This window comes from Ambystoma mexicanum, chromosome 9, assembly GCF_040938575.1.
Source record: "Ambystoma mexicanum isolate Mex_15411 chromosome 9, UKY_AmexF1_1, whole genome shotgun sequence".
NCBI lineage: Eukaryota > Metazoa > Chordata > Amphibia > Caudata > Ambystomatidae > Ambystoma > Ambystoma mexicanum.
In genome coordinates, this window is record NC_090931.1 from 1,425,814,646 (window position 1) to 1,425,842,170 (window position 27,525).

Consider the following 27,525-nt stretch of genomic DNA (forward strand, 5'->3'; position numbering starts at 1 on the left):
GAACTCCTTAACCAGACGGTGTGACCATAACGACGACCTGTCAGAGATCTGGTGTAGCAGGAGATAGCTGCCAGATGAACTTTGAGGGATGCATGAGCCAGTCCTGATTTGGCCAACAGCAGCAAATACGGCAGTACCTGCAGAGTTGTGACTCAGAGGGTTGATCTTCTGTGTACGGCACCACACGGCAAACTTCTTCCATTTATGTCTGTAGCATTTAAGAGGAGACGATGCTCTGCCCTTGGCAAGCAACTCCCTGCAATCTGCTGGGAGATTGTAACTCCCGAACTCTAATGCTGCAGGAGCCAGGCCTTCAGGTTCAGTGATCCTGAATCATGGTGGAGAATTGCTCCCCCTGCCGTGGCGAGAAGATCTGCGACCACCGGAAGCTTGACTGGAGGGGAAGCAGAAAGGTCGAGAAGGTCCGGGTACCATATCTGCCTCGGCCACGCTGGTGCGACGAGCATCATCCTCCTCTGAGTTGATTGACTAGTCGAAGCAGCAACGGAGGGAATGCATACAGAAACAGGCCGTCCCAGAGGAATGAGAATGCATCCACCATGCTCCCCGCTGGGGAAGCCTGCTGGCGAACCTCCGGCACTTGGTGTTCATTGCTGTCGCAAATACATTGATCTGGGGAACGCCCCATTGGCGTAACAGGCGATCCACTTGGTCCTGCCGAGGATCCTCACTCGTTGCAAGAGCGAAGCTCCCTGCTGAGAGAGTCAGCGACAGTGTTCATCACTTCGGGCCAGATGAAACAGGATGAGGAACATCCCCTTGGCCACGACCCAGTGTCATAAGTGCTGTGCTTCCTTGGAGAGCGCCGGGGGATCCGCTACCCCCTGCTTCCGGATGTAAAACATTGTGGTCGTATTGTCTGTGAAGACCCGCACCAACTTGCCCTTGAGGGACGAAGGAAAGACTGAGGGCCCAAAACACTGCTCCTAGCTTGATGTGCAATGCCTGCTCCTCCAGTAGCCACAGGCCTCTTGCGTGAAGACTTCCGATGTGAGCTCAACCTTTCAGAGAGGCGTCCATCGTGACCGTCTCCTGGTGCGGTGGGGTCTGGAAATCCGAACCTGCGTATTGATGTGCCCGAACTCACACCACCTTATCGCCCGACGGAAGCTCACGCAGAGCGTTATCTTGTCCTGGAAGCTTCCTGACACTTGTATCCAATGGTCATCAAGGAACTCCTGCACTGGCCGCATGCATAGTCTGCATAGCCGTATGAGGTAGATGCATGACGAGATCATGCCGAGCAGAGACTTGATGGTCCTCACTGTGGCGACCTTCAGTGACAACAGCTGTTGCACCATGCCCAAAATTGCTGCCACTCTTTCCGCCGACAGACGCCAGGCATGACGCTGTATCGAGCAAGGATCCCAGAAACAGCGTGTCCTGGGATGGAGTCAAGCGGGACTTTGCATAGTTCACCGAGAACCCCAGATCCGTCAGCAGGACAGTCCTCTCTGTGTGAACAACAGCGACATCCCTCGAGTTGGCTCAGATGAGCCATTCATCCAATTACGAGTAGACCTGGTTCCCCTGCAGCCGCAGATGCACCACCACCGGTGCCAGCCTCTTGGTGAAAACCCTTGACGCCGACTTCAATCACAGGGAAGGGCCTTGAATTGGTAATGCTTCCCCTGAACGACGAAGTGCAGAAACTTGAGGTGTCCCTTGTGGATGGGTATGTGAAAGTAAGCAGCCTCTAGGTCCAACGATGACAGAAAGTCTCCCTCTTCGAGCGGTCTGAGCACAATCAGAAGAGTTACCATTTGGAACCTTTGGGACTTGATATATTTGGTTAACCGACAGGTGTAGGAGGGGCCTCCAGCCTCCGGTCTTTTTTCCAAGGAAGTACCTCGAGTACACTCCGGAGCCTCTTTGGAACAAGCTCTATCGCGCCTTTCTTTAGCATGGCCCGTACCTCCAGCAGCAGCTGATGGATGTGGTTTTCCTGCCGTGCCACTGGTGGTATTGGGGGACACTCCCATTGAAACTCCAGGGTGTGTCTGTGGGCGAGAGCATCCAGCACCCATTGGTCGGTGGAGATGGTCTTCCACACACCGACAAATTTCGTCAGGCGACCTCCCACCGGGGTGCACTGGTAGAGGCCCTACACCACGGCCGGTTCAATCCTGTTTGGACGTGGAAGGTCCACCTTCGGGACCTTGGCGACGACAACGTCCTCCTCTGAAGATCTTGGCACAGCCCCTGTTGGTTTCCTGGGCCGAAGAGCGGGAGGGTTGGCGGTAAGAAGAGGAACCCTCGCTGAAACCTTTGGTGGATCCCTGCGACTTGTTGCTTGGGGTCCGAAAGGACAGATGTCGCTGCTGAAGCACGCCCAAGGCGCGGGCCGTCTCCGTGTCTGCCTTGATGGCTTGAATGGACTCAATCTACAGCCTTCCCAAACAGATTGTCCCTGTCGAATGTCATGTCCAATACCCTCGCCTGAACGTCTTGATGAAAGTTGGTCGCCTTGAGCCAGCCTCAGCGACGAAGGCAAACGTAGCCCATTTGGTGGAAACCCATGTTGGCGATGTCCGTGGCCACCGTAATGGTGTGGTCCAATGCCACGTCTCCTTCCTGCAGAATATCCAACGCCGCTGAACTCTTGTCGTCGGGGAGGAAGTCCAGGATAGGAGCGATCTTAAACCACAGATCCCGGTCGTAGCTTGAGACGAGGGCGACCTTGCTGGTAGTTGCCGCCGAGGAGATAACTTGCCGCCCCAAGGCATCCAACTTCTTCCCTTCACTGTCTGGAGGGGTGGAGGCTGCTGAGGAAGAAGAGCCCGAAGACAACTTGGCAGCTGCTGAGACTACAGAGTAGACACTTTGGCGCAGAGTCTGGCACCCTGTACTTCTCATAACAGTCCCTCCTCGCCGGGGCCGTTGAAGGGTTCTTTATGAGAGACAAGTCCTCGTCCCAAATGTCATCCAGCAACGGAACCAAATGGACGGTCTTCCTGTCTTCATCTTAGCCTTGCGGCCCCGATACTGGAAACCCTCCTTCTCCTCTGGAACTAGCTGAGAGAGCTCCGAAGCCCTGGAGATCATTGTGTGGAATTAACCAATCTCGTCAGGGGGTGGGTGTTGTTGGGGGGGGGGGCGGTGCGAGGGGATCAGGGAGGAGGCTATGGGAGGTCACCTAATCCGCCGTCATCGTCCGTGCCAGTGCCCATCGTAGCTGTGTCCGGGTCCGTCTCATCCCTCAGGGTGGGGGGAGGCAAGGTGTGGCACAGAGGTGGAGGGTGTACCCTCCTTCTTGGCCGGTGGTTCCCCCGTCGGCACCGGTGCCGCAAGTGGTGTCACCAGCATAACAGGCATCCTTGTTCGTGTATCTCTGAGACCAGAGTATGCAAAGCCGAGAGGATGTCCACTGAAACGTCCTACTGAGGCGGAGGTGGCAACTGAGGAGGAGGCAGAACCGGAGCCTGGGGTCTCGGTTGGCCGCCCGGGTCCCCAACGTGTTGCTCTTCGTAGACTGTCGCTCCCGTTGTCGCATTTGTCAGAACCCCCGTCGTAGGGCTCCTGGATAGTCCGGGGGGAAGTCTGCTCCTCCGGTGAGGAGATATCCGTGCCATTGAGGACTAAGCCCCCCCCCCCCTTTTCACTGCGACCAGAAAGGATGGCTTAAGGGAAAGGACTGACATCTTCTCCGGCGTCTTCTCTATGGGTGCAAAAGTGAACACTCCAGGGTGTGGGTGGGGAACAACACTTTGAACTTCAGGGTGGCGTCCAGCGGATCCGCCACGGCGGAGCCTTCGTGAGGGTGGCCACCACCCCTTCGATGAAGGATGGGTCTTCATCGGATGGACCTGGGCCTTCACGGACTGGACCGGTCCTGTGTCCTGCATGGCCTTGGACAACCCCAAGGCCTTCTCCTTAGTGTGGGGGGAGGGTGTGAGCCCCGATGCCCCTTGGCCTTCTCTGGTGTTAGACACACGCTCAGCTATCTAGGGAGTGGGGGATAGGGGCAAGTGCACAGGACTCACCCGGTGTAGTAGTCTTGGCCTGCAGCCAATCCTTGATCCGCCTGTCCCGATCCTTCAGTGTGCAGGCTGTCATCTCCTGACAAAATGCACAATCTTCCTCCTTGTGCGCCGGATAAAGGCAGTAAAGGCATCGGGAATGCTTGTCGTCCGAGAAGACATTCCACAAGTCGGAGCAAATCTTGAATAAGGGCGCCAAATCCTCCTTCTCCTCGGACATGGCCCACGCGCGGTGGGCCCCGAAGAATCTTCTGGAATTGTCCACGAAGAAACTCGCCTTGAGGGGCATAGAAGAATGCGAAAAAACTGATCCCCGTTAGAGCACAAGGCCTGATTGACATAAAAATAGAGTAAAACTCTTCCAAACGTGAAAAACGCAGTAAAAGCTTGAGAGCTAAGCACAAGGCCTCCCAACGCTTGAACATGCAGTAAAAATCTGAAGATGACTGCCAGAGGAGGGGTTTAGGTAGAGGGCAGTCATTGGCTAGGCACAGAATGACCCAGAACTCAGTGAATGGTTGTTAGGAGAAAGACAGTACAGAAATGAAACTGATGGTTTCTTTACCAAGGATTCCCAGCCTGACGACGGGGAATATTCATGAGCATGTGAATCCATGCCAGATCCCATGCTGGAGAATGGTGCAGATGTTGACCTTGGAGGCAGAGAAATTCTGGCTACTGCCTTAGTCATCGATGAAGGAGTCATTGATGAAGTGGTAGATTTTAGTTGATGGGACTGTTGTGGATGAGGTTGTGAAGAAAGTAACTGGCGTTGACTGAGATGTTCGCTTGTGGCTCGTCAATGGGTAATCCTGGTTGTCAATGGCACTCTCGTCCCCAAAGAGTGGGACAAGTGTTCTGTAGTCGCTTTAGTCATGATCGTAGACGATGCAGTCAGACAGGACCGGAGATCAGGCTGCTGCCAATGTCAAAGACGGAGAGGCAGTCAAAACCCTTTTAGGCTTCTTACCCAGGATGTGTCCACATGGGATCTCAACCTCTTTGTAGAGGCAGTCCGATCTACTGGTCTGCCAACCCCGATAGAGGCAGGACTCTGGACAGAGGCTGAGTCAAAGACACTGCACCCTCTTCCAGCCAACCCACCAACCATCTTTGGCGAGCCTTCCAAGTCTTCGCGGAGAAGGCTTGGCAAATGGAGCAGTCGTCCACTTTGTGCAGGTTATAAGGTTGCAGAAGGAGGAGGCTGACACAAAGGTGACGCAGCCACTACTCCTGACCCCCCCCCCCCCACCCCCAAACCCCCTGGCCGACCAAACCTCTCCCATCACTTTTGGGCTTACAGAAACCAACACACCAGCCCACACTACTTGCATACCTCCGACCACGACCTGCCAGATAACCTTCTCCCAAGCCCGTCAGGCCATCACTGCCTTCCACCACTCTGTGCAAAGGCCCACTCAGAACTAAATGCCTACAAGCAGTTACCCCCAGCTGCCCATACTCCAGACCCCCCCACTCCTTACATATAGATGGCAAAACACACACACAAAACTGCTACTCATCCTCTACTCCTCACTTGCACCAGAATGCAAGTCACCCCCATCCTGCCCACGTCCACCCACCACCCCACACACCCCTACCTCACTCTCTTACATTTCAAGCACTCCAACACATACTTGTGCGCCCTCATTGATGCACGTTCCCTCTGCACTCATGCCTCTGCTATCCATGACCTAATACTCGGCAACTATTTAGACTTCCTTGCAGTCACTGAAACCTGGCTACACGAAGCCTCTGGCCCACTAGCTATCCCCATGGGTTACACAATCCTCAGGTCTGAGAGCTGGAAAACAAGTAGGAGTCGCCGCTCTAATTGTAAAGAAATCCCTCCCTATCAAGTCTCTCCACTACCACCTAGTCAAGGTTATGAACTTCTGCTGGCTAAACTTGAGCCCAACCCTTGAACTACCATCAAAATCCTTGTCCTCTACCACCAACCCAATAATTAAATGCACCCAACAGACTTATCTGTCCCCCTAACCCTCTTGATTAAGCCAAACACCAAATTCATTTGCTTGGAGACTTTAACCTAGGCTTTAATGATGCCTCAGAAGCCATGTCCATCACCCTTATGGCCTCACTTGTGGACCTTAGCTTCACACAATGCATCCTTACACCAGCACATACAAAAGGCAGAATTCCTGACTGGATTTTGAACCACAACACACCCGTTGGTATCATCTCAGTCTACGCTATTCCCTGGAGTGTTCACTCCCTCATTCTTTTCAACCTTTCTCATAACTTCCCCAACATCTCTAAAGAGACCAGACTATGCACCATAACGTCTAGACACACTCACAAACTTACTATGGAATTGCTTGAAACCACCATTCTGACCTTTCTCTCTTCACAAGCCGATAGCAAAAACCCCTGACACCATAATTTCCACCTACAATGCCACTCTACTCCATACCCTTAAACTACATGTGCATCTAAAAACCATTGTGCAAAGATTAAAAAAAAAAAAAAAAAAAAAAAAACACTGCAACAAAGTCTTTTCTTAAGCCTGGCTTACCCTTCGCAGACACAAATTGATCTCTTGAACATCTTTGGAGAAAGAACCCCTCTCCGTCCAACAAAGAAGCCTTCCTATCCTCTGCCAGAAATGACAAAAAAGCCATAATCACCACCAAATATGGGATCTTCAAAAGCAGAATCCTGGAAGCCAGCTCCAACACAAGAGCTTGAATCTCCCATACCCCCCTGCCACTAGCTTCAAAGACAAAACATGGTGCACCACGATCCAAATAGCGCTAGAGACAAAACATGCAAGCTAAGAGAAAACCATTTTGAAGAAATCCCTACTCACCAAAGCACCACCACCACCCCCTCTCATTGACCCTACCTCCACCACCCTTCTTCCCTTCTGTTAGGGAGGATTCTCAGAAATGTGCCTATTCCTCTCTTCCTTAGAGACCACCAGCACTTTTGCTGGACTCTAGGACTTTTTAATCTGGAGAGAGCGAGACCCTTTTGCCACTCTCTCATGTATTTTTCTGTGATTTAAAATGTGTTTCTTTTGGTGTTTGGAGTCTGACAAACTCCATAGGCATCATTTTGCATTCTGTCACTCAGCAACTTTAGTGCAGTGACGCAGGGAATTCTTTTAGATTGTCGATGGTCTAGATGCCTTACTCATGGATGAACTACTGTTTCCATGAGCAGTAAAGTGAAATTGACTTTACATACATTGTAACTTTCTAGACCCAGCACACACTGTCTTACAATAAAGTGCTGGAGAGGTTACTGAGTATCCCCTATGTCTAGCTTCTCATGTAAAAAATGTTATGTTACCCTTTACACAATTAATGGCTGGTGGCAGTGGTTACTTTTTACTACGGTGTTGTGATTTTACCGCAGGCTGCGTTCGCAGCAGCAGTGAAGCACCAGATGCCATTTTTGTCCAAATGGCCCCAGTCTTCTTTTTTTGCCATTTCTTGTTTTTTTAGGTCCTTCTTGAGATTTACTCTGCGTACCAAACCAAGTTTGGTCCCTTTGTTCATATGGTCTTTGGCAGACTTCACGAGTGAAACTCGCCTCTGGCTCCAGTATGTCTGGCGGGGGTAGAAAGTGAGGGAGGTTCCCGAAACTCCCTGTGCTTAGTCTCCTAGTAGACAGGAATGCACTCTTAGGTGATTGGCCGGCTGGCTGTCCGGCAAGGACAGCCACTCTTCTGGGTGACTGACAGCTAGGCTGGACTTAATGGAAGCAAGCTGCTGTATAAAAGGCAAGGCTTTTTGGCTTGGAAGACAGTCGCCACTGGACGAAGGAATCTGAAGAACTTGAAGAGGACGCTTGCTGCAACTCCTGGACCGTTGGTTTGCCCGGTGAAGCCCAACTGCTGTGCTGAAACTCCAAATTCATAGCGACCGAGAAGCCCTGCAAAGACGACTTCTCCCCTTGAGATGGTGGGACCAATGAACTCCAAAGTAAGCCACATGGATGCCACTGCTGGAACCGAATAGGCAGGGAGAGGAACACCAGTTTGCGTACATTGCTTTTAAGTTGGCCAAGAGCTCCAGGAAGATCCTCCGGACTCCCAGGAAGCAGGACTGACCAAGCCTTAGCCACCTCAACAGAGTGCTGGACCCCAGAAGCAAGGAAAGCCCACCTCAACAGCCAGGAACCGCAGTGTTGCTGTTTGCGGAAGACGCGAGGAGCTGCATAACAGAAGTGCCACTTGTTTGAAGTGTGTCAGTCGCCATCAGTGACCGTCCCGTTGTGGTGCAAGAGTCCCCAGAAGGCCTTCCTCTTGTCCCCACGACTGAGGCCCAGTAACAACAGTATCTGCATAGCTGCACAGGAACCAAAATCATCTGCTGCATTTTTCTCCAACCTAAAGGTACTGCAAAGTCTGAGAGAACTTGCCTCTCTTTGTAGATTTGCTTGTAACTTCTACTTCACAAGTCTCCCGGCTTGTGGCCCTACATTTGATTCTTCTTTTTCACCAAAGACTTTTAAAAACATTGTGCAAAGACTTACCTGCAAGAAGTGCTTCAGACACAGTGACTTTTGCCCATTGACATTGGCTTAGCCTGGTTCCCTGAATTACTCTTCTCTCCTCTGTTATTGCGTTATATCTTTCCTCCCAGGAAGGGGTCAACTTACTCTGCATTGGGGGTCCAAAAGTATTTGCCTGCTTAAAGAATATTTGTGATCTCGTTTGTTCTGATAAACCTTTCTTTTGACACTCTCAAAGCCTACTCTGAATGTAACAGTAATATATTAATGTCTACAGTGTCCTAGTTATTTAAGTCACCTGAGGGTGTAGGAATTGTCTGTGTGCCATCCCCAATGGGTCGTTACTGATTCTGAGAAACCCAAGACTGTGTATTTCTGAAGTATATTTGAGTGTTGCTTTTATTATGCTCCCTTCTGAAGAAGGCTTGTTTAAATGACTGGTAAATAAATTAATAATTGTTTTATCAAGAAACCTCGAGTTAATGTAAAGGACATTTGTATCGCGCACTATCACCACCGGAGAGGTCGCCTGGTGCTCTGGCGGCTCTGAAAGAGGGAGAGTGCGTTAGTGGGGATGGGGGGGGGAGGATGGAAAAGTGCAATAGTGCAGCGATGTGCTGTTGGCGGCCTCAGCCCAGTGGTTCCGTTGGCTGGGCCTGGGGTATTTGCGGCCGGAAGTCGTCGTGTACTGTTGTGCGAGTCTGTGTGTTTTTTGTTTTGTTGTTGCAGTGTAGTGAAGTTTGTGCAGTTTGTTGTGCTGTAGGTTTGTGGTTGTGTTTGGAGTTTGAGAGGTGTATGCAGAGGAGGACAATTGTTAGTGGAATTGGTTAGTTGGCATCTCTATCCTGAATTGAAGAGTTGGGCTTGTGTAATCTCTCACAGATGGGGTGCGTGTGCACCCTGTGCCTCTGGTTCGGTCTGGGCCCGTTCTGAATTCGAGGCCCATTCACATTTCGCTGCCACCTCCACCAGCCTCCCCAACAACCCTGCATGTTCCTCACTCCCACTTACATGGCCAGTGCACCTGCCAGTGTCCACAACTCAGTCTCGACAATTCCACAACCCAGTGATATCTAGTAGCAGCTAGGGGCAGTTGAAGATGTTGGTTTAGGGTTGGCTGGGGATGTTGATTCGTCGCCCTGTGTGTCGCTTGTGTTCCACTCTGCCCTGCATCACCCGTGGTATTGAAAAGCCAGGTTTTTAGTAATTTCGTGAATGTTAGGTGATCTTTGGTGTTTCTCATTTCTTTTGGGATGTTGTTCCAGGTTTTTGCGGCTAGGTGGTAGAAGACGGTGCCTCTGAATTCTTTTTTGATGTATGGTTTTAGTTCCAGGAGGATTTCATTACTTGACCTCAGGGGTCTCGTTGGTTTGTAGATTGTTATTTTCTTTTGTTGGAATTCAGCTCCTTGTCTGCAGATTGCCCTGTGTGTTATGCACATTGTTTTGAAGGTGATACAATGTTTTACTGGCAGCCAGTGAAGTGTTTTTAGGGATGGGGTGATGTGGCCTCTTCTGGACAGTTTGAGTAGTATGGCTGCTGTATTTTGAATCCGTTGTAGTTTCTTCAGCAGGTATTCTGGTATTCCGAGGTAGAGGCTGTTTGCATAGTCGATTTTTGACATGAGGGCGACGATAGTGAGTGTTTTGTGTGTGAAGGAGAGGAAAGGTAGGATTCTTATTGCCGTGTGGAGGAGGAAGAAGCATTTCTTGACTGTTGCATTAATTTGCTGTTCTAAGGTTAGGGTGTTGTCCATCAGGACCCCAGATTTTTTACAACCTTAGACAGTGATGGTGCAGTTCCCATTTCCGTTGGCCACGGGATGGCGGTTTCGTTCTCTTGGTCTTTGGATATGATCACGATTTCTGATTTTCCTGGGTTGATTTTCAGTTTGTTGCCATTAATCCAGTTGAAGACAGTCGGTTACGTTTGAATGATCGGCTTGGGTGTCTTTGATTTTGGAGATGATTTGAGTATCATCTGCGTAGTTGTAGCATTTAATGTTTTGTTTCTTGAAGATTCTGATAACAGGGGTTTGGTAGATGTTGAAGTACAGTGGTGATAGTGAGGATCCTTGTGGTACTCCACAGTCATTAACTCGTGGGGTGGATTTGAAGGGTTTAATCCATACAGTTTGTTCTGTCTGTTAGGAATGATTTAGTCCAGCGTAGTGCTGTGTCCGTTATGGCTATGTCGTCTAGTCTTTTGGTTAGGGTGTCATGGCTAACTGTGTCAAAGGCTTCGGAGAGGTCGAGAAGAATAAGGGCTGAGGTTGTGTTGGAGTCTGCGTTCGTTTTTAGGTCGTCCCAGATGGATAGTAGTGCGGTTTCTGTTCCTCTTGTGGGTCTGAAGCCGACTTGAGCTTGGTCTAGCAAGTGGTGTTTTTCAACATATTCTTGGGTTAGTTTGTATATGTAGGTTTCGAGGAGTTTTGCCGGGTAGGGGATGTTTGAGATCGGTCTGTAGTTGGAGGTCATCTACGTCGCTGCTTGCGTTTTTTTTTTTTTTAGAAGTGCCTCGTTGACGAAACCCAAACCACAGTCTATTGACCCCTCGGCCACGGAGAAAAATAAGTCTAAGGCACCGTCCACACATACCCCAAACATGCCTTCCAAGGAAAGCGAGTCGTTCGGACTAATGGACATAGACCTCCATACACCGGAAGCCCTCATTCTGCCAATAGGAGCCCAACGGTCTCCCTTAAAAGAGATGGCAGAACTTCCTGACATCCTACAGGAGGATTTCTTGGATTCCGAACTAATACCTGAGCAACCGATCCTCACTCCCAAGGAGAACAGTCCTCCCTGGAATCCCACCCAAGAGGAACCCACAGACCCATGTGATCCACAACTCCTGCTTTCGATGTAGAGGATTATTGACAAATTTAATAAGCGTCAGAGACAAACGCATCGTTCCTCTACACCGATGGAAAGATCTCCTCGAAGGCAGTTTTCACCGCCCCGTAACTCTCCAAGAAGCTCTCCCAACAGGAACAGACCTCAGAAGAGAGCACGCTCGCCGGAACCTCCCCGCAGTTCCAGGAGCAGGACGCTCAGTGTTTTGCCAACAGGGGTCTCCCCTTCTAGATCTTCGCCTACGCCAAGACCACCCACAAGGGATCCCATGAGACTGCTCATAAGAGACCCCACGATAGTTCCATCCACCACATCTGTTTCCAACTGGCAGGAAGATCCTTTCAGGGATTTTTTTTCAGACCCTGAAGAAGGGGAGATTACCCATAAGCCAGACGTGCAGGGCGAGTGGGACGATTACATTGTAGAAAAGCCTAAGGAGGACTCCCCAGGAGATGCTTCACCACCCGATCTAGTGTCCGTTCATACCATAATTGGTAAAGTGGCGGACCTCTTTAATTTACAAGTTACATCAGAAGAGAAAAAAGTTAATCGGTGCTCTACGAACAGAGACAAACGTAGGACAGTCACTACGATCCTGCTTTTGGACACGATATGGGACACTGGAACAAAAATGTTGGCAACGCCAATGTCCACACCAGCCCTCGTTTCAAGACCGGAGAAGTATAAGGCACCAGACACAGCACCATCATGCTGAAGGGGGCATACCAAACCGGATGCCGCCATAATGGTTGCAGCGAGGAAAAGGTTGGCTAACCCATCATTGTCTCCTTTAGCAACACCCGACAAAGGAGGGCATAAATTGGAAGCCATGGGCCAGAAGGTATCATCGTCGGTCTCTCTCACCATCAAGGCTGGAAACGCCCTGGCCATGACTGCACGGCTGGACCGTGAGTTTTGGCTCCGTATGTCCAACCTGTACAAGCACTTGCCTACGGATCTGCAAGAAGAGGCCAAAGCAATCATATCGGATGGTGATGCTACCTCAGACCATATGATCGACACGGCTGTGGACATAGTCGGGCTTCAGACAAATGGCCCATGGTACAGCCTTGAGGAGGAAAGCCTGGATGAAGGCTACGAACATTAGACCAGAGGTTCAGGCTCAGATATTCAATATGCCCTTCGATGGGCAGGATCTCTTTGGAAAAAGATTGACGATCATCTCAAGGGTATAAAGGCTGACACTGATACGGCACGAACCATCAGTTCCCTTAAGGACAAAGACAAAGATCGTAGATCCTTTTGAGGTGCGTCCTCAAAATACAGGGGTTTCAGCCACCCCTCCTAAAATATAACAGATACCATCAGTCAATAAACAGATACAACCATAGGGGTAAACATGGCTCCAACCATGCAAAGACCCAAAACAAGCAAAATTGATAATCCTTCTCCTCCTCCTCTGCTCACGACGCACCCCAGTGGGAGGGAGAATAAGCTATTTTTTCGAACATTGGCTAAAAATAACAGACAAGTGGGTGCTACAGGTGGTCCGCGAAGGTCACACCATCAAATTCCTGGGCCAACCTCCATTTCTTGCCCACGTTCCACACAAGGTTCATCTGAAGCAGCTCATGCTGGAGGTTCACAAGCTACTCCTAAAAGCAACTATAGAGCCAGCACCATACCAGCAAATGCTTCTACTCCCGTTTTTTTTCTGGTGAAGAAGAAACATGGTCAGTGAAGACCGATTCTGGATTCGAGAGCTCTCAACAAGTTTATCAAGCTCATCAAATTCAAGATGACGTCCCTTCAGAACATTCTACCGTGGCTAAACCAACACGACTTCCTGGCCACCCTCGACTTGGAGGACGCTTCTTTCCACATTCCTATTCATCCTGCCCACAGGCAATTCCTCAAGTTCGCCATAGGGGAGTCACATTTTCAATTTCGTGTCCTCCCATTCGGTCTAAAATCAGCACCAAGAGTGTTTACCAAGTGCCTGGCAACGGTGGCAGCATACCTCAAAAGATCGGGAACTGAAGTCTTCCTGTATTTAGAAGCTTGGCTCATAAGGGCGAGCGCATTCAAACTGGCGAGCATCGCAGTGGAGAGAACAGTAAAACTCTTGAAAGAGGGTTCCATGTAATACTGTCCCTGCAAAAATATTGCCATGCTAAAAAAATAAAATAAAAAACAAAAACGCTGATAAATGGCCGTTTTTTGTGGGGACATTACTACATGGAACATGCGGGGGACACCCCTGCAACCTCCGCTGCCCCTGTCCCCATATATATGGTCACCCAAATAATATCGCCACAACTTTTTCCCAGCGATATTATTTACGGTGACCATATATATGGGGATTATATTACCCGATACGTGAAAGAGTTAGGTTTCTCAATAAACTAAGAGAAATCCCATCCCATTCCCAGCAGCAAGAACAAGTTAATTTCTTACCTGGTAACTTTCTTTCGATGGGATGTTTCGACGACGTATTCCACATCTATGACAGGTAATCACCACAGCTGTGCTGCTTCGGAAAATGTTCGCCGTCTGCGTCCTGCCTCGATGACGTCGATACGCTGTCGTTGAGGGCCTCCGTCGAGACGTCGTCACCAGATGTTATAAGTAGGACGCACGACTCCCGTAGCCTCAGTTGTAGTTTTTTCCCAGAACGTGTGGCACCAATCTTCTGCCATAATGACTACAAAAAGCCTTGCGGAAACGAAAGCTGCAATCGCATAACAAATTCTGTAGATCTGCCCGTTAGGGAGGGAGCGATGTGGAATTTGTCGTTGGAACATCCCATCGAAAGAACGTTACCAGGTAAGAAAGTAACTTGTTCTTCGAAGGGATTGGTTCCTCCGATGTATTACACATCTATGACAGACTCCCAAAGCAGTACCAACGCAAGGAGGTGGGAAAGAATTTAGAATGCCCAATTAAATTGCAGAATAGAGGACCGCCTTTCCAAAGGCCAGATCTTGCCCATGGATAGAATCCAAGGAGTAGTGTTTGACCAAAGTATGGACAGAGGCCCATGTGGCTGCTTCACAAATGTTACGAGTGGGAACACCCCTCTGCAGGGCAGTAGAGGCAGCTACACCCCTAGTAGAATGGGCCCGTAAGCCTACCGTAGGGTCCTTACGCGCCAAGCGGTAAAATTCAGAAATTGTCAAGATAATCCATCTAGACAAAGTCTGTTTAGTAACAGCTTGTCCCAAACGCCTTCCAGCGTATCCAATAAAGAGCTGATCGTCCACTCTGACCCGGGACATGAGTGAGATGTAGAAACTTAAAGCTCTCCTACGATCCAGCCTATGGAGCCTCTCCTCTTCCTTACCAGGATGCAGAGGAGAATAGAACGCCCGAAGAACAACCTTCTGGCTTAAATGAAATTCCGACAACTTTCGGAAGAAAAGAAGGACGAACCCTAAGGACAACCCTGTCCTTATGGAACACCGTGAAGGGTGGCTTAACCGAAAGTGCCTGCAACTCACTCACTCTGCAAGCGGAAGTGCCTGCAACTAAAAATACACTTTAAGGTCAAGAGTCTCAAAGGGCAAGAATGTACAGGCTGAAACGGAGCTCCCATTAGGAATTTTAGAACCAGGTTCAAATCCCAACCGGGCACCTGGAAAGGTGACAGTGGAAACACATTAGTGAGCCCTTTGCGAAAACGGGAAATCAAAAGGAATCTTAAAATAAAAACACTCCTCAGACAAGCGCTTAAATATGGACAGAGCCGCCAGGTAACCCTTAATGGTACCCACTTGCAGGCCCTTCTGGGCTAAAGAAAGCAAAAAAGACAGAACCACAGGAATGGCACATGAAAAAGGATACACATTCTTAACCCTGCACCAGTCGCAGAACTTTCTCCAGCGGCAACGGTACAGGGACTTTGTTGCGTGCCTTCTGGCCGAAAGCAACACCTCCATCACGTCTTCAGGAAGGTCCCAATCCTTATACCTCAACCTTTCAGAAGCAAAGCATGAAGGTTAAGGGACTTCACCTCTGGATGGAGAACCTGACCCCCCCCCCTCCCGTAAGAGCAGATTGTCTCAGTAGGGAAGACAGCATGGAGGGCAGATGGACATGTCAAGAAGGTCCGGCTACCACTTTTTCCGGGCCCATGCCAGAGCAATGAGGATCATCCGGGAACCGAACCTCTAACCTCTGCAGCACTTGCGGAATGACGGGGACTGGAGGAAACGCGTACAGCAGTGGGAAGGACCACTCCACTACGAACGCATCCCCCCCAAGGCTCCTCTTGGAGGAAATTCCTGCAAGCAGAATCTCGCACTTCCGGTTGGCACTGGTGGCGAAGAGATCCACTTGTGGGGTCCCCCCAAGGGCGAAGATCTCCAGGAGAATCTCCTGAGCCAGCTCCCACTCGTGAGAGACTGTGCTCTGCCTGCACAGAGCATCCGCCGCCTCGTCTCCGGCCAGATGACCTGCCGAGATCGAAATTTCCTGCTGGATGGGCTAGCACCAGAGCTGCATCGCCTCTCTGCACAGAGGGAGAGACCCTGCCCCCCCGCCCGCGATAGTGCATGGCCACTGTGTTGTCCGTCAGAATCGGGACATTCTTCCCCCGCACAGATGGCAGAAAATCCTTCATGGCTAGCCTGATGGCTCTCAGCTCCAACAGATTGATATGAAGTCTGGACTCCGACGGAGACCAACGACCGCTGACAGGCAACTCATTGGCATGAGCTCCCCATCCTGTGATCCCCGTGAGGGATGCGTCCGTCACGATTGTTCCCTCCAGCCAGGGTAGCCAAAATCGAGCCCCATTCATCAGATTGCCTTCGCCGGCCCACCACAGAAGATCCTGGGCGACGGAGGGCGGCACCGGAACGGGATCCAACATTCTGCCGGAGGACTGTGACCACTGGAGCTTGAGAGCCCATTGCAGAGATCTCACCCGCAGCCTGGCCCCTGGCACCAGAAGAATGCAGGAGGCCACGAGGCCGAGCACCTCAAGAACTCGAACGCCGGGAGACACTGGGCATGTTGAAACTTGTGCACCATCTGCAGAATGTGATGAGCCCTCACCTGGGGAGGCAAACACTGCCCCAGGGATGTGTTGAACACTGTTCCAATGTACTGGAGCCTCTGGGTAGGTGTCAAGTGGGACTTTAAGTTGAGGGAGAACCCCAGCTTGTGAAGGGAGTGGAAGGTGACTGACAGATGATCCAGGACTTGCTCGGGAGAGCACTCCCTGATCAACCAATCGTCCAGGTAGTGGTAGATGTGAATTCCCCCCTTTTCCGGAGATACGCTGCCACCACCACCATGAGCTTGGTGAAGACCCTCGGGCCGGAGGTCAATACGAACGGCAGGACCAGAAACTGAAAATGCGAGTCGCCAACCACGAACCTCAGGTACTTCTTGTGCTTGGGATGAATCGGCACATGAAAGTAAGCGTCCTTGAGGTCGAGACACCCCAACCAGTCCTGAAGTTGAAGGGCCTGGAGGACTTGACAAAGGGTAACCTTCTTGAACGTGTCCTTCTCCTGAGGAGCTTGATCAAACCACGCAAGTCCATGATGGGTCTCAATCCCCCGTCTTTTTTCGGGAGCAAAAAATATGGGGAATACCAACCCTTGTTCCTCTCCGCTACAGACACCAGTTCTATGGCGCCTTTCTCCAGCAGGGATAGGATTTCCTGCGCCAGGAGTGGTTCCAGACTCTTCAAAGAGAGATTCCCTGGTGAATTGTCGTGAAAAGGCAGAGGTTGGCGAACTGCAGCGCTCAACGACTTTGCTGCAGCTCTGGAGGTCTGCAACCTCTCAAGGCTCTCATCAGCCTTGCTGCCAAAAAGATGTTCACCATCAAAGGGCATGTTAAGAAGCCGGGCTTGTACGTCAAGAGCAAACCCCAACTTCCGCAACCACGCAAATCTGCACATTATAGTGCTTGCCGCCATTGACCGGCTGACGCAATCTGCCATGTCCAGACCCGACTGAACGGATTCACACATGGCATCCTTGCCATCCTGAACGAGAGCAAGAAAACCATCTGTTCCTCCCCTTCGGGAATATGTTCAGCTGCCAAAGACACACAATTCCACAGAGTGCGAGTGAAACGTGCTAAGGCACACACTGAGTTGGCTGCCTGTAAAGCCATACCCCCTGAAGAAAACACTTTCTTCGCCCAGCCATCAAAACGCTTGTCGTCCATATTAGGAGGGATGGTAGGGCACGACGCCTGCTTTGCTGGGTCCGTAACCGCCTGCACCACCAAACTGTCCGGAGTGGGGTGCGTAGTCAAGTAGCAGGGGTCGCTACTGGCTGGATGTTATTTTTTCGGCAAAGACTTGCTCACAGCCGGGAGACTCTCCGGAGCAGTCTAAGCCGCCACCCTTCTCTGTAAAGCCATATGAAATGGCAGGACCGGGTCAGTGGGTGGACCTTGTTCAAGGATATCCATCAGGTCATCCTGCAAAAAATCCACTGGTGGCGCATACCACCACAAGTACTCAGAAGAACCGATGCGCGCAGAGATCTCCGAAGCGAACACGTTCACGGAAAAAACAGAACTGAGGCTACGGGCGTTGTGTGTCCTACTTATAACACCCGGTGACGTCGGCTCAACAGAGGCCCTCGACAACAGCTTACCGACGTCATCGACGCAGGACGCAGACAATTTTCTGAAGCAGCACAGCTGTGGTGATTACCCGTCATAGACGTGGAATACGTCGGAGGAACCAATCCCTTCGAATGTGCTTTTTCTGGGATCAGAACTCAACACCAACATACCCAGAGTAAGATCGTCAGCAGACAGAATATCTGCATTAACTCATCTGACCTCATGGTTTCAAAGCAACGGGACAACCATTGACCGCTCCCTCAAATCTCTTCTGGGCATGAAGTCCTCATACATACTCCTTCCCAAATTGCAGACTGTGGATGAGGCCAATCCAAGACCCTAGACCACCAATGGAAGCAGGCAATCAGGTCATGGGAGGATACCATACAACTACCAGCAAGTTTTCACAAAACCCTCAGATGGTGGAGCATAACTCAAAACCCGCTACGGGGAATGCCTTTCCAAGCTCCAAATTCAACCCGCCTCCTCAGGACGGATGCTAAGGTTGGAGTTTTTGTCTCAAGAAGCTCAAAAGCTATGGTCCACATCAAGGCAGAACACCTAAGGGGAGTGGATGTCCTGGCAGACAAGTTAAGCAGAGATTATTCAGCATCCCACGAATGGGAGCTGGACAAAGCAGAAACCCGGTGGATTTTCCAGATGTGGGGACGTCCACAGATCATCCTTTTTGCCACCAAGACCAACAAAAAAATACCACAGATTCGCCTCCAGGTATCCAGAACACCTCTCGACAGGGGGACGACGTCACAGTGGTCTGGACTGACAAGTTCCTTTATGCCTTCCCTCTGATCCCACTCATAGCGAGAGTGCTATGCAGACTGAAAGAACAGGCTTGCTCGATAATCCGGATAGCGCCGGATTGGGCTCACCAGGTTTGGTATCCAACCCTGCATCACCTGTCTCTATGGCCCCCGATTCGCCTCAAAGTTCAGAGCCTCTTAACGCAACAGGGTCGGAAATTGCTCCACCACGACCCAGCAAGCCAGTCACTGCATGCGTGGTTCCTGAGCAGCGAAAATGTATTAATCTGAATCTTCCTGCAGAATGTTGGGATGTAATCAAGGCCTCTAGGGCCCCTTCTACACGAACAACCTACATTCGGAAATGGACTTGTTTTACCAAGTGGTAAAAAACATCTTCAGTGAATTCCCGCTTTGCTTCCATCGAACAAATACTACCGTACCTGTTGCACCTAGCGAAGGCAGGGCTCTCCCTTTCATCCATCAAGGTGCATATCAGCATACACGACTAACCCAGGTCAACAATCTTTGCTCACCAAACCGGCTATGAAAATATTCTTAATGGGATTGATGCATACTTTCCTGCAAACTCTTACACTGGTTCCTGCTTGGAGTCTGAACACTGTCCTAGCAGCGCTCATGTATCCACCATACGAACCAATTCACCGGTGTGACAACATTTTTATCCTGGAAAACAGCTTTCTTAGTAGCCATCACGTCAGCCAGGAGGATTAGCGAGCTGCAAGCCCTGTCTTCAGAACCTCCTTTCACCTGGTTTCTTAGAGACCGCATCATACCAAGGACGCATCAGAAATGACACTCACCGAGTGCATCATACTTTCAACCTGCTTCATGAATCACTCATCTGATGTGGAGAGATCCTTACATTCACTCGATGTTGCAAGGGTTCTAAAGTTCTACATTCAGAGAACTAAAGAATTCCGCTCCTCGACTAGACTTCCCCGCATTTGCTGGCCGGACTAAAGGACAACACATTTCAAAGCAGAGTTTGGCGCGTTGGGTTTACCAATGTATCAGTCATTGCCATTAGTCTAAAGGCAATCCACTCGCTAGACCTCCTTCAGCCCACTCCACCAGAGGGAGGGCAGCTTTGGTTGCATTTCACACTTGAGTACCATTGAAAGACATCTGCAGAGCTGCAACCTGGAGCACTCTGCATTCGTTCACCAAACATTACTGCCTGGCAGGAGATACCAACAAAGAGTCAGGAGTGGGTCAAGCGGTTCTCAATCTCTTTGCGTAAGGTAGGAGCAGCCTTCTCTTCCCACCTTCCCTGGTAATGTAACCTGTTACTTGTTGTATAGTAAGGAGAGCAGAAGGATCTGCAGAATGTATATAAGGTATGGGCATGGCCTAACTGCTTGGTATTCTATTCAAGCCTCTGAATCTATGAAAGATCCAATGCTGGAGAAGTTTTAGTTACTTACCTGTAACTGTATTTTTCCAGCATTGGTATCTTTCATACATTCACATGCGCCCGCCTCCCCAGAGAGGCTGCTCCCTCTCCCAACAGCCATCTATTCATATAGTCTTTTACGGCCCACAAATGTGAAGATGGCTACCTGGGGCAGAGCTTATACCCTGCCACTTCATTGGTTGTGGCCATAAAGGACCAAAGTGAGGTGGAGGGACTACACAAGGGAATGGCTCATAGGCCATAATGGGCAATCTATATTCTATTTCTATGGAAATAATGTATATATATTTAATTTTTTAATAATCTGACGACAGGGAATATTCAAGCATCGGAATCTATGAAAGATACCAATGCTGGAGAAATAAAAGTTACAGGTAAGTAACTAAAACTTATTTGAATACTGGTTACTGTGACTCTCTGTCTAACTCCACTACTGCTCACATTGACCCCTCTTGAGATAAGCCTGGCTGATAGGCCACACTAACAACCTGTGTAGTTCAGACTTCTACCAAAGGTTGGGTCTCTTGCCAGGAGGCCGAGGTCGTTTTAGTGCACCCAAAGGGTACTACCCCAAATCCTTACCTAACACTTTCCACTTTACTCCAGTCTCAACCACAGAGGTACACGCCATTATAATTATACAACACCTAAAAACTGCCCAACTAAAAAAAGCGACACTTGTCCCTCCAACATTGCTAAGCTCTGCGCTACCTAACTCACACCCATTATCTCTCAATCTATCAATGCCTCCTTTGCAACTGGTTCTGTCCCCACTACCATCAAAGAAGCATGGATTACACCCCTACTGAAGAAACCCTCCCTTGACCCTACCCTAGCCACCAACTATCGCCCCATCACTAATGTGCCCTACTTATTCATAATTCCTGACCGTACTGCCTATACACAGCTCCATGTTCACCTAGAACAACAATGCCTCCTTGGTACCCGCCACTTGGGATTCAGACCCAGACATGGCACCAAAGCTGCCCTCCTTGGCCTAAAGATCCAACTTGACTGCATCAGTGACTCTGGAGACCTTGATATTCGCCCCCCCCCCCCCCCAAAATCTCCTCCTCGACCTCTCGGCAGCTTTCAATTTAGTTGACCACAACATCCTCTTCCAGAACCTCACCACTAAATTCAGCCTCTCTAATGATGCCACCAGCTGGATCATATTCCTCAGCAAGCGCTCATCCAGGGCATTCATAGGTGCAGAGGCTACGGACCCCATTCCAGTACCTTATGGCGGTTACACTCACCTTAGCTTTGCAGGAGCACCCAGAACCTCTTTCTCTGCAGCGTGAGAAGTCTAGACCCTCTGGAGCCTGAGTTCTCTGGAGCTGCTCCAGATATATGTGAAAGGATGGCTCTCCATCCTGCTCTTAACTCAGGCAGGGGCGCAAGTCTGTTCAGCGTTGGAACCAGTTATGTCACTGGTTCGTATCTCCCAAAACCCAGTCCTGCTGCAGCATGGATGAATGTTCGTTCAGGTGAGTCTTTATACAGCACTGAGCATTCTCCTCAGTAAGTGTTCATACCTTCCGTCTGTCTTATGTCCTTGCTTCAATGCGCGGTTTTATGCCTTATTTTCTGCGCTATTTGTTTGTATACGCTTATTGTCCTTCTAATTCTCTCTATTCTTTCAATTGCAGGCCTGCCGGTGTCGGGATGATGGAGTAAACAAATGCATGCAGCAGCGAAACAAGTCTGGTAATGCTTCTCTAACGAGTTTTTCCTTCTGTGTGCCTGTGGTATTTGTTATGGCCTGTTCTTTGCCTTACAGGTGTCTGCCGACTCGTGATGATGGTGCAGAGTGGATCCACAACTGTAATCAGAGCCAGGTAATGTTCTTGTATTCGCGCGGGATTCTTAAAATATGCGCGATGCTGTTCTGTTGAACTTTGCTTACAGTTTTCTTTCCTTTGCAGGTGTCTACCGAAGTCGCGTTGCTGACGCAGAGCGAATATTGAAGCTGTGCCGGAGTCGATGAAGCTGTGATAACAGGAGCTGGATGCCGGTCGTCTGGATGAAGTTGCACGAGTATCCCTGCAACTGCGGTTCATTCGAGGCTGGAGTGGAACAGATGAGAGTTGCAAGAAGTCCTCGGGTAAGTATCTTCAGGAGCTGTGCCGGTGAGTGTCACGCTGCATCAAGCAGAGTAACGTGAAGTAGGGACTGCATGCCTAGGTGTGGCTTATATAGCCAGACACACCCAAAAGGCAGGACTGCAGTCGTGTTCTGTCTTAGGCTATTCCTCCTCCATGCTGGAGGAAAACCGGAAGTGCTTGGATTCTAGTCACCCAAAGGGTGGTGTACATGACGCCAGATGCGCCAAGCCTGGGCCCAACCCACCTTTATATGTCCTCTGACCCAGTGGCTTTTCTGGAGAATATGTGTCCCTCGGAAAGACCCCGAGCTATGTGTGTGAGTGGATGTTGTGGAATGGAGGCTGGTGTCAGGTAGACAGCCCAAAGTCATGACAATGGCATAGCTCAACGATCCTGCATCTCACCCGCACCCTACAATATGTACACATCGGTTTGACTGACTCGACATACCCTACACTAACTTTGCAGACAACATGCAAATACTCTTGAAAAATTACTGGAAACCACAGCCTAGATTCAGCCATCATTAACCGAGTATACAGCATCATTCAGACTTGGATGGCTGAAAACCATCTTTGTCTAAAGGATGACAAAACTGAGCTCCTCATTGTGGATTCTCCCCCCATAGACTCAAATTATTGGACCCCGCCTTTGCCTCCTTCATTGACGGAAACCCCCCCTCTTGTGTCCAGACACGTAAACACTTTGGGCATCTACCTTGATGCAGAACTTTCCATGCACAAGCACGTTAACTCCCTGGCCTCATCTGCAGCATACTCTACAAAACGTATCAACATAAGCAGAAAATTCCTCACACCTGAGAACTGCCTCACCCTTCCCATTATTGCCATTATTGGTAGTAAACTAGACTATTACACCATCAACCTCTCTGGCACCTCCTCAAAAAATCTTACCAATCTACAGCTGATCCAAAATAATGCCTTCTGTGCTGCTTGGGGGTATGAAACGCACCAACCACATTACACAACACAGGCGCAAGGCCAACTGGCTACCAGTCAAAGCCCAGTTTTGAGTTCAACATCTGCACAATCACACAATGCTGCATCAACAACGTTGCTCCCCGCTTTCTCACCCAATGTATCGCAAGACAATCCAATTCTCAATGTCTTCGCTCATCGTCCTCTCTTGCCTCATCTACACCCAAATTCCATAGAAACAAGGCAGAGGGCGTGAGCTTCCCAGTCATTGCACTCACCCTTTGGAACTCTCTCCACACCCCTCATCCAAGATGAACCCACTTATACCTCTTCAGGAAATGACTGAAAACCCGGAAATTTCACAAATAGTATTTGACTTCTAACACAGACTGACACTAATGTGTACCATGTTTGATTTTCTTTTTTCTGCTGCGTTACTTGCCTTGTACTAGCGCTGTTTTACCTACAGGTATGGGCGCTGCAAAAAATGAAATAAATACATAAATGTTAATCAGCGTTGATTGATGAAAGCCGTTACTCACTAACCGGGTTGATGTCAATCGTCACGTCAGTCAAGAAGGCAAGCAAGACTTGTTTTCATGTTTAATCCAGTTTACACTTTAGTAAGTTTACACTGTAGTACAAAAGCCATGGCTTTGATATCCATAAGACCTTTTGAGATCCTTAAAGCAGTACAGTTCTGTGTTGATGCAAGTCAAGCAACACAGCCCCCAGAACATCAACTGGGCAGCCCACAGAACTGCAGTCCAACATTCAAAGTGGACAGCAAGACTTGCAAACTCTGCAAAAGCACACCCATCCCCAATCAATGCTTATAACTCCTCCCCAGCCCATCCTCTTCCATAGAACATGAAAAGAAAACTAAAAACATGCCATGGAGCCAAAAATAGAGCTATATCATAAAAGTCTGAAATGTTAAATACTCAACAAATTAAATGAAAACCGCTGTTTTTCAAAGCTTTCTCCAATCACCCTCTGCCTCCTGAGCACAGAGACCTTGTTCCACCCTCCAAATACACAGGTAACCATATGCAATCAGAATCAAAACAAATTTCTATTTGCCAAAACTGGACTCTCAATGCTGTGATATTTGATGGGAAGCGCCTGGAGATTACACAGTCTCCCACTGACATGCAGTGGAGAAAAATCCCATTACATCAAGAAGGAGCACGTAAACTGATGAAGTCAGACATAAAACTGTCAAATACCCAAATAAGCACGGTCAGAATTAAAGGGGGGGGCAGTGGGTAATCGTTCACTTTCCAATCAGACTCTCAGATGCTAAGACTAAGATTCCCCATCAGTCCTAGCCTGCTTAATCAGCAGTGAGGGAGCATGGGAGTCATGGTCCAAAACATTGTGCGTTTCAGACCCATGCAATAAGATCTCAAATGATTTCCAATTAAAAAGGAAAGCAACAGATGGGGAGGGAAGGAAAAGCGCCAAAGGCCTGTGGTGGGGTGGGGGTTAGTGGTGTTGCCAGGGGAGATGGGTGAACAGACGATCTCACTTAAACATTTTGATAAGAACATGAATAGAGTACAATAGAGGCCAACACAGGGGTTAAACCTACCTCTCCCGGGTATAAAGGTCAACTTCCCGTAGATGGTTCTGATAACAGTAGCCAATGACTGACAGGCTGCTGAACAAATGCACTTCTCACTTCATTGCTTGTACACAACCTTAACGGCTGCCATGGTTGTTCTGTCCTCCTTCCATCACTTACTCAAATTCATTTAAAACACTATTAATATTCCCTTTTACACACTTTTCTATGTCTTCTGGTACACTGTCACTTACTTCTTCAAGTTGCTTTCTATTTCATCTGACCCAGGAACCTTCACATATACGCTTAAGCACCCCACAGTGGCTGTTTGGGGATCTCTGATGCTGCATGAACACCAAATTTCGCTGCAAGGTTGTCAGTGCATCCTGTTTTGTATGCTTGCGTGTCCCTCCCCTGCTTTGATTGCTAGGTCTTATTTTGTAAAGATAAGAATCAAACATGCCCAAGCCCTTTAAAGATGGGTGTATAAAAACAATGCGTATTAAACAAATGTTTGATAATGCTTTGGGACAATTGGCTGTTATGTGAAAAGGCAAAAGTACAAAGCTGTAGCAAAAGTGAATGGGCCAAAGTACTGAATTCTCCAATATATGCAGGTTTTTCCTACACGCTATGTATACAACATTGTTCAAAAGATGGTATTAGGAGGGACTCGACTGATGCAGATCACAAGCTTAATCTGAGCATTTGCACTCCGTTGCACAGCGGGTCTACCTTTCGGAAGAGAAGAAACAAAAAGGGAAACATTTAAAAAAATAAACTTAAGAAAAAAAAGCCCCCTAGATTTGTGGGGTTGAACAAAACCAGCCGAAACTGCAGACATGGACAATCTCAAAACTCAAACTCACTGAAACTCAATGTAGAATGGTTGCAGAGTCTGCATAATTTGTGCAGGCGATAAAACAACAAAAAAGAAGTTGGGGCAACCTCTGCACAAAGAAACAGACAATGAGATGAGCTACATCTAGCTCAATCATCCTGCTTTTTTAATGTTTTGAGGGCCAAACACAGGAGGACTGCAGGGCGGTCCCATTTTATACATGCCGTGGTGAAAACTGATACGGAGGGTCCCAGCCGGGGACGTGCCATCCCAAACTCAGTGCCCAGCTTTTAAGGATTCGTAGCACCAGACCTTACTAAGCAAAAATATGACATGCACAGTACATTTTCAACATGGGCATGTGAGTTGAAACAGCTCCAACCAGATTCAAAGAAGGGTCCCAGCTGGAGGACAACAACTAATGGTGCATGGTCAGATTCAAACCCCCAGTCCACTGCTTCCCTTGACACCACTTCTCGTGTGACTGAAGGGCATGAGAGGGTTGGGGAGCTGGATTCTGCCTCTACAGGCACATGGGATTCTAATCAGAAGACACATACGTTGGTACGGGAACACACCAGCTTCGCAAAGATAAGAGGTCAAAGGAAGGGAAAGTTTGGGCTTCCGCTTCTGCCCACTACATCTAATGGTAAAATGCCATAAAACCTCTTAGCATATAAACCAGATTGCGGATAAGGCTACCTTGGGCTACACACGAGAGACATATCAGTGTCTGACCCAAACACCTTTCATTGCAGTTCACTCAAGAGGCAGTATTCGGGGGAAGATTAAAAAGAACTATACCTTTTCCATGAATTCATACTCTGTACGCCCAAGGGCCACTAGGTCAGCAGACTTTCCTGCTGAAAAGTAACATTTTCTACCCTATCCTTCGTGTCGACTGTATAATCACACATGCGCAAGATTCGGTTCAGAGGTGAACAGAGTCACCCCGAGCTTTCCGCATCTATCATGATTAAATGGACATTCTGTTTTGATGACCTGGAAGGCTACCTCGCGTTCAGGGCCCCCAGAGCTCTGACATACACAAGCATTAGGAAAAATATAGATGTATTTATCAAATAAAATAAGTCCACTTTGAGATGCACAGCTCATTTTCCGTAGAATGGAGGTATTGAGGTGCTACGCTGGCTGATCCTGCTAACGGTCCGGCCGCTGCACACAGAAGACTTTGGCTTGGTGATCTCCGGAGGCAGTCACTACCATGGAGGCATCCCTACAGAGGGGTTAAAAAATATATAGTTAGGCATGTGAGCTGTACAAATGTTAACTGCTGTCTCAACACTAGCTGTTGAGCAGAGACCACACAGTGCATTCTCTGGACCCGCACAATCTAATGCCAAACTAGAATTATTCCCAGCCACACGTGGGAAAAAGTCAACACTGGGACACATTGTTGCAGCAGAAGTGAACTACAGCAGCAGATAGTACAGTAAAGCGCGACAGATTGATTGTACAGTGCCAGACATTCTGCCCTTTGCAAATAGAATCTCTGATAGATTGTACTGGGCAATAATTGTAGGTTAACATTCTGACATCATTGCCATAAACCATTGCGATGGTGCACCAGTGTGCTATGGCTGCATATATTTGGGATACATTACTCACCGTAATCGTATTTCTGATGCTTATCTGCTTAGATTTATATGTTGTGCATAGGTCGACATCAAGTGGAAGCTGCAGAGTATTACAGTTGTTTTCGAAATTTGAAAAGGGACATCGACAGGGCGTATCAGTAATACCATCCCCAGTGTGACGTCCACTGTACCCATATCGCTCACGCATCGAGTTCCCTCAGACTGTTATTTTTCTGACATGCGGTAGCATTAGGTGTAGCGCGAGTACAGTTGTATCCAAGCAGATACGTATCAGACAAGCTCATAAGCATCCATGCGCCGTCTCTCTGAGGGGAGGAAAGGTGGGTTGGATGTGAATCTAAGATACAAGCATCAGAAATA

At 49.0% G+C, this 27,525-nt stretch overlaps 1 protein-coding gene across 1 annotated transcript in view; it reads right to left on the bottom strand.

Annotated features, from left to right (window-relative positions):
- Positions 1-23,728: 23,728 nt before the first annotated feature.
- Positions 23,729-27,525, bottom strand: part of AAMP (angio associated migratory cell protein) — a 145,443-nt gene continuing 141,646 nt past the window's right edge. Inside the window, exon 11 of the mRNA XM_069616827.1 lies at positions 23,729-26,783. Coding sequence (XP_069472928.1) covers positions 26,708-26,783 — 76 coding nt within the window. The 3' untranslated portion in view covers positions 23,729-26,707. The remainder of the gene's footprint in view (positions 26,784-27,525) is intronic.